Source organism: Taurulus bubalis (genome assembly GCF_910589615.1).
Source record: "Taurulus bubalis genome assembly, chromosome: 1".
Lineage (NCBI taxonomy): Eukaryota > Metazoa > Chordata > Actinopteri > Perciformes > Cottidae > Taurulus > Taurulus bubalis.
The window spans coordinates 18,330,097-18,338,252 of record NC_136589.1 but is presented as its reverse complement, the minus strand read 5'-3'; the positions used below and the strand labels follow the sequence as shown (position 1 = coordinate 18,338,252).

The 8,156-nt window shown below is 42.7% G+C and overlaps 1 protein-coding gene across 1 annotated transcript in view; it reads left to right on the top strand.

Moving 5' to 3' along the window:
- The first annotated feature begins 2,303 nt into the window (after positions 1–2,303).
- LOC306749117 (activator of 90 kDa heat shock protein ATPase homolog 1-like) overlaps positions 2,304–8,156 on the top strand; it is a 10,903-nt gene continuing 5,050 nt past the window's right edge. The window contains exons 1-6 of the mRNA XM_079232369.1: positions 2,304–2,515; positions 4,680–4,870; positions 6,419–6,501; positions 6,585–6,702; positions 6,978–7,063; positions 7,166–7,297. Coding sequence (XP_079088495.1) covers positions 2,436–2,515; positions 4,680–4,870; positions 6,419–6,501; positions 6,585–6,702; positions 6,978–7,063; positions 7,166–7,297 — 690 coding nt within the window. The 5' untranslated portion in view covers positions 2,304–2,435. The remainder of the gene's footprint in view (positions 2,516–4,679; positions 4,871–6,418; positions 6,502–6,584; positions 6,703–6,977; positions 7,064–7,165; positions 7,298–8,156) is intronic.

Below are 8,156 nucleotides of genomic sequence, written 5' to 3'. Positions count from 1 at the left end.
TTTTAGCATCCGCGACCACCGCAGCAGCAGCACTTCTGACCTGTCGATCATTGATCTCCGGCGTAAGGTGTTCTGGTACCAGGTACACTTATGAGCAATTTTATGTTCCAACATGGTGTTCATTATGGACAAACCGTGGCTAGCACAGAAGTCCAACATTGAACTACATAGCACCCGACCCCGATGCTTGTCCCTGCGGGTGGTGAGTCCTTGCGGGTGGTGGGTCCACAGGGTGGTTGCTCTATTTTGTTTCTTCGGGCTGAGCCCGACCGGGCCCCATGGACGAAGGCCCAGCCACCCGACGCTCGCCGGCGAGCTACCCTCCTGGGTCTCGTTAGGGTGCCCCGGGTTAACCTGGTCCGGGCGAGGTAACAAGCTCTCCCAGCTGCACGTACCCGACTCCACCTGCAAGTGGATCACAGACTTCCTGTCTGACAGGAAGCAGCATTTGAGGCTGGAGAAACACGTCTCAGCCTATCGGACCATCAGCACCGGTTCCCCCTAAGGCTGCGTTCTTACCCCTCTGCTCTTCTCCTTGTACACCAACAGCTGGGCTCCATCCTAACCCAGGACCTCAAGTGGGACCAAGAAGGCTCAGCAGAGGATGTTCTTCCTGAGGCAGCTGAAGAAATCAACCTGCCAAAGACAATGTTGGTGCACTTCTACACTGCCATCGTTGAGTCCATCCTCTGCTCTTCCATCTCCGTCTGGCATGCTGCAGCCACTGCCAAGGACAAAGGCAGGCTGCAGCGCATCATCCGCTCTGCTGAGAGGGTGATTGGCTGCAATCTGCCGTCCATCCGGGACTTGTTCGCTTCCAGGACCCTAAAGCGGGCAAGAAAGATTGTAGCTGAGCCCTCTAACCCTGGACATAAACTGTTGGAGTCCCTCCTATGTGGCAGGAGGCTGCGGTCCATCAGGACCAAGACCTCACGCCACACTAACAGTTTTTTCCCGTCAGCAGTCGGGCTCATCAATAGAGCCCGGGTCCCCCACTGACTGACCCTGTCACCCCAGGACTATTTTTTACCGGTCACTCCCCTGCACATCCCTTCACACTTCATATTGAAATATACATGTCACTTTAACAGTACACTTTAACTTACACTTTACATTAATGTTATCTGTTTGTCTAAGCACTTTATCTTATAGTTAATTTAATATCTATTGCACTGTTGTTGTCGTTGATTGTTGATTGTCTCGTCTAATGTCTAATGTTATGCACCTTCCACCAAGAAAAAATCCTTGTTTGTGTAAACATTCCTGGTAAATAAACGGTTTCTGATTCTGATTCTGATATATATATATATATATATATATATATATATATATATATATATATATATATATATATATATATATATATATATATGTATATAATTGGATGATTATATATATACATATATATAACGTTATATATATAATTACAATTATGTATTTGATCAGTAAAATATTTTGTATTTTTGGCATTGTGTATATTTTCATACTTGCACCTTTATTGATATTTTAAATGAACACTCTATATATATATATATATATATATATATATATATATATATATATATATATATATATATGAGTGTTCATTTAAAATATCAATATATATATATATCATATATATATATATATATATATATATATATATATATATATATATGAGTGTTCATTTAAAATATCAATAAAGGTGCAAGTATGAAAATATACACAATGCCAAAAATACAAAATATTTTACTGATCAAATACATAATTGTAATTATATATATAACGTTATATATATGTATATATATAATCATCCAATTATATATATATATATATAAGCATGATCTCCCCCCCCCCCCAAAAAAAATATTATTCTGCCGTCAATCCCCGGATGCTTATTTATGTGAACTTTGTCCACATTAAAGGTAGATAGATAGATAGATATATCTATATCGTAATATTACAAATAAAACTGCATGATAGAATAATATTAAATGAACTGACAAAACAAAAGTGCAAAGATGTAACCAAACAAACAAAACAGGGTAGTAACGGTGTTATAGTTAAGTGAATGAGTATTTAAAGTATATTTTGATGGTAATACTTTTAGCATGTTTACAGCGTGGTGCTATCGCTCTTACTCCCCTATGACGGAATAATTCTTCCACCACCAGTATGTTTCTAAAAGTCTTTCAAGAGGTCTCGTTTTATGAAGCGGAACCTTTGTCCCCAACGAGAGGAGAGCATGGGAGGAAAGAGAGGAGAACCACTTCCGTCTTACGTCACTTCCGTTTCCAGCAAATTCTCGAACACACGGAGGAGAAACGCAGGAGCACTGTGCGAGAGCGAGAGCCAGCAGCCGGAGGAGGCTTCTAGAAACAACGTGCACCGGCACCGACCGACCGACCGGTGGAGAACCAACAACCCGCGCTCCCGCGCAGACTGACGGTTAGAAAATGGCCAAGTGGGGGGAAGGAGACCCGCGATGGATCGTAGAGGAGCGAGCCGACGCTACCAACGTCAACAACTGGCACTGGTGAGCCGGACGACCGGGGGACCCACCTCAAGCCGCTCATGTTAATATATATATATAATATTCCATACGTTTAGTCCCGCGAGCAGAGTAACCAGCGATATTCTACACGTTACACGAGTGTAACGTGTAGAATATTATTATTATTATTATTAATTTTTTGCCATTATTATTTTTATTTGAAGGTTCCAGGGTGTAATTGAATGGCGCTGGTGAAGCCTCGGCTAAAGGGTCGATGGAGGAGCGCACGTGTCTCCGTAACGCGCTTTAACCTGATACGTGACGTCACGTCACTCGGTTTTTAAAACTAATATAATAATATTTATGAAGGCAGCCAGATTACTTTGTTCCCGTCTTCCAGTCGGAAGCGTTGAGGTGGTCGTCGGGGTCACCTGCTCATCCACACCGTGACGTCACGCAGTCCTTCACCTGTTCGATCTCTCTACATCTGATGAGTCACTTTCAACTAAACCAGATGGCTCCATCAGACCAAAACAATGTGCTATCACTTAGAACAATGCAAATAAAGTTCTGTCTGTGCAAAAAATAACTAATATTTAGTTACTACTAAATAACGTATTGTGGAAAACAATAAATGTTTTGCAAAATAAAACAAAATTAGTGCAGATGTTTGAGCCATCAGGTTGTATCAGTATTAGTGGCTGCAGTGAGCTGCTTTCCTCTACAAATCTTTTAAAAACGGGGTTGTAGACTTGATACGGCTCTCAATTCATGCTCAATGTTGAGCTGAGATCTGTTTTCTGTTTTGAGAAACGCAACAGCAGAAAAGACAACCTCACGGAGATCTCATGAAGATCGGCGATTCTTGGCAAAACGCCAAGAATCGGCGAGTCGCGCAAGCGTAACCTGTTAACGGCGTAACTAAACATTCACCCGAAAGTACAGGCATTTCTCCATGTATTTATTAATGACGTTTTATGTCAGTGTACTTTGTACTTTTGTAATGTGTGACGCCAGCAGGCTCATTGTTGGGTACAAGACAGCTTGTTTCACTTGGAGCAGGAGAGCTACACCGGGTTCAGGAGAGCTACTCAAGAACTCATCACTCCCCAAACCTCCACCCGCACCCTCAGATCTACAAACCGCTCGCTCCTCCGGGTCCCCAACACCAAGCTCCGCACCATGGGCGATAGGGCCTTTTGCTCGGCTGCGCCGTGCCTCTGGAACTGTCCCCCTCACCACCTAAGGGCAACTTAGACACTGAACTCTTTTAAGACTGGCCTAAAACTTTTTTATTCAGGAAAGCATTTTTTACCTTGTGTTGAGTTGTCAGCTATAAATTTGTCTTTTTTTAAACTTTTTTATTAGGGGTTGCTTTAACCATGTTTTAACTGTTTTTATTTTTGTTTTACCATATATTGGCTCTGTGGCACTCTGAGTTTCTTCTGAAAGAAAAATGCGTTTAAAAATGAAATCTATTATTATTTTTACTCCGGGTTCAGGAGAGCTACTGTTGTCATCTTCACTCTGGGAGCGTTTCAAAAACGCAGATATAGCTGTCTGCTTTTCACGCGACATTTTTTCCGAAGCTCTCTGTCCGCTGCTGTGAGTGTGCTCAGCACTCACCTGTGTCTGTGCGCATCGGGGCGGAACTCCGCCATGCGCGATACCGAGAGCAGAGAAGAGTTGTTCACATGTAGAGACAGAAATGACAAGCTGTTGTGAAGATAAGATCAATAACATCAGGTCATTTAGTGTGTTTAATTAAAGAACAAGGTTATTTAGGAAAGAGAACCTTAAATGACTTCTGTTGTGATCTGGCCCTATAGAGAAAATTACAGGGGGGCGGGGCCTAATATAATGGGGAAACACTGTAGTGTTGGTGTACGAAATAACTCTCACAGTACATCATAGTATACATCATTATATCCTGTTGTACTGTATTCCTGGGTAATACTATTTAATGATATCTTCTTATAGATATAGCCTGTTGGTTTGGGATTAAGTCAGATAAATATAATAATTCAAATTTGCTTAAATTAAATGTATGGTAAATATGACATCATGATGATGACGTATCGCGGACACAGAAGTAGAATACAGCCGGTGGATCGTCTCAGGCGAGTTTGATGTTTATCATATTTCCTCGACGTAGACTATCCCATGAAAAAGGAAGGGTGTGAGTTTTGGTGCCTCTGCTCTGCAGGACCGAGCGGGACGCGACCACATGGTCGTCGGACAAGTTGAAAGCGCTGCTGCTGGGCCTGAGCGTGCAGAGCTTGGAGGGCAGCTGCGAGGTCACGGAGGTCAGCAAGGTGGAGGGAGAGGCCTCCATCAACAACCGCAAGGGGAAGCTCATCTTCTTCTACGAGTGGAGCCTGAAGGCCACGTGGACTGGTGAGTAGCGGGGGGGGGCAGACCGACCCGGGACGGGATGGACCCAAGAACACGCCCCTCGCTCATTATGGGTTCTTTAAGGGAATTTTTATTAACCAATCCCTAATTTTAGAGCCTTTTTATTGGTCGATTTTGTTTTCGGGAGGGGGGTCAACTGTCCGCCGTTTCTAAGATTGGAGTGGGACACGGAAAAAAACTGAGGTCGTGATCATCTTAGCAATAGAAGATCTTTGACGTGTCGAGTCTTGGCCAATCAGCGTAAAGATGTCTACAGCGGCTTCATTTCCCTCCCACCAGTTTTTTAATAGCAAGCTAGTCAGCTTGCTAACACGTTAGCTAACGTTGTTGGAGAGACAGCGAGTGAGATTACTGGCAGCGGAGAGTCCGTGGCAATGTGTGGCGTCAGACAGGAGAGCGGCGAGTCAGCGGCACTGCAGTTCTACCTACTGACACCTCACTACATATAGGAGAAGGAGAGGACAAGTGGAGATTTTATCCAACTTTTATTTTAATAAAAAAAACAAAATGAGTTTCCTCCGTAGGGTGGCCGGGCTCCTGTTTATATTTAAGGGTTTAAGATCTACGTGTAGGAAAAAGTGTATCCTCTAGTTACTTATAATCTATAGAGTTATGCAGTTAGAATGTGTGTCACACAGAGAGAGGTGTGCATGTTCAGGTTTACTGGTGGAAACATTATTCAGTGTTCTAGACTAACAGTGACGTCTCCTCAAAGTAAAGTGGTGTAACAGTATGACATAATATGGTCAAATAAAAAGGCTGGTACATTATGCATATTATGGCATTAGTGTAATATTATGAAGTGAAATGTAGTAGTAGCAAAACAATATTCAGTATAGTATAGCAGTATTGCATATTGTAAGTATTAAGTCTACAAAATATATATACACACACACTACCGTTCAAAAGTTTGGGGTCACTTAGAAATGTCCTTATTTTTCAAAGAAAAGCACTGTTTTTTTCAATGAAGATAACATTAAATTAATCAGTAATACACTATACATTGTTAATGTGGTAAATGACTATTCTAGGTGGAAACGTCTGGTTTTTAATGAAATATCTACATAGGTGTATAGAGGCCCATTTCCAGCAACTATCACTCCAGTGTTCTAATGGTACATTGTGTTTGCTCATCACATAGAAGACTAATGGATGATTAGAAAACCCTTGTGCAATCATGTTAGCACAACTTAAAACAGTGATGCTGGTGAGAGAAGCTTTACAACTGGCCTTCCTATGCATAGCATCACATTTGTGGGTTCCATTTCCTCTCAAAATGGCCAGAAAGAGAACTTTCATGTGAAACTCGGCAGTCTATTCTTGTTCTTAGAAATGAAGACTATTCCATGCGAGAAATTGCGAAGTGTGTGTGTGTGTGTGTGTGTGTGTGTGTATATATATATATATATATTGACAAAAGAAGAATTCAACCCCTAGAGGGGTAATATCCTTCTCACCTTTTTCACCCCTGACCCATTTTCATGCCTGATTAATAATGATATGCTGACGTTGCGTCCTCTGGTTCCTCAGGAGAGTCCAAAGAAGGAGTCAGGAACACAGGAACCATCGAGGTTCCCAACCTGTCTGACGAGAACGACATGGAGGACCTGGACGTGAGTTTGTGTTTGTGTGTGTGTGTGCGTGTGCGTGCGTGTACGCGTCCGTCCTCTGACCTATGTGTGCGTCTCTGTGCCAGATCTCCGTCTCTTTGAATAAAGACGAGCCTGAGACGCCGCTGACCAACCTAATGAGGAAACTCGGGGCGGAAAAGATCCGCGAGGCACTGGGGAGCTACGTGGGGTTCCTGAAGACAGGCGAGTGGAACCGGACTGGTTCTGGTCTCATGTTAGTGTTTAACATCAGTGTGTGAAGAACATGTGTAATTATGTGATAAATGTCATAATAACAGATAAAAACTACACAAATGCCATTAAATCAAACATTTGACAGACGTTCATTGAAGAAACAAATAAAACCCACAAATCTTCTTTGTAAAAGTGTAAAATGTAATTCCTTGGTCTTATTTAAATTTCTTTCATTCCGGTCGGATGAACTAAAAGCCGTTATAAGCTCTGTGTGTTTTCTCCAGAGTTCACTCAGGGCATGATCCTCCCCACGGCCAACGGCGTGGCCAAGTCCACGTCGCAGTCCAAAGCCAAGCTGGACAAGACCCGGGTACGTCTCATCCCAGAGGCGTCGGCCACGTTTAATGTCGGTTGCTCGGTGTGACTATGTCGCCGCTCATCCTCACGGCTTTTGTTCTCGTTGTTGGAGCAGATTTCCGCGTCGGGTGGCGGCACGGCGGCTCCCGTCAACACCGGCGTCAAGATCCCCACCTGTAAGTTCAGCATGAGGGAAAGGTTCCTCACCTCGCCGGCAGACCTGTACCGGGTCTTCCTCAACCAGGAGGTGAGCACGCTGCCCCCCGCTACGTCTGATAGGCGGGTGGGCTTTACCTTTAGGCGTTCTTCCTTCCTCTGTGAAACTAAAAGTAACACATAAATACGTAGATGTGTAAATGAGCTGTAGTTTCAGAGGAAGCTGTCCAATATTTAACGTCATTATCAGTACAACGAATACAAATCTTAAGGTTTCAAGCACTTCATCTGATTCATGCTGCGTTCACAACAAACAGCAAATTTTTGCTCTAGTAGATCACATGCAAAGATAACGCAGAGACGCGAGTAACGCTGCGTATGTAAAGCCAATCAGCGTTGAGATGCTCCGCCTGACGCCCTGCCATCGTTGAGCCAGAAGATTCAAGATATTTTTATTGTCATATGCACAGATAACGGACAGTTACTCCGTACAATGAAGAGCTTATTTTGCTTGGTCCTTCATATATAGAGAATTACAATAAACTTATAGAAAAAATATACTTATAAAAATATAGAATTAAGAATACAAAAAGCATTGCTATAAATGCTAATAGTATAAGACAATATATAAAATAAGGCACAAAAATATGACAACAGTATTATACACTCAGTTTTACTGAGTGTATAAAGTGCACGATGCATTGCTACAAATGTATCAAGTATGGTGCTTGTGACATGAGGTCACAGAAACTACGGAGGATGAGTTCATAGTCGCTGTGTGGGCTACGGATAATATATTTTATATATTGAGAATATTAATATAAAATCAGTGCTCATTTCTGGTGGAAGTGAACTTATTCCACTGAGATAAGCCACGCCTCCTCCCCGGCATGAATGACCACAAAGAGTCTGGCTGCGGTCGAATAGTCCATTTTGGTTAGGAACCTTCC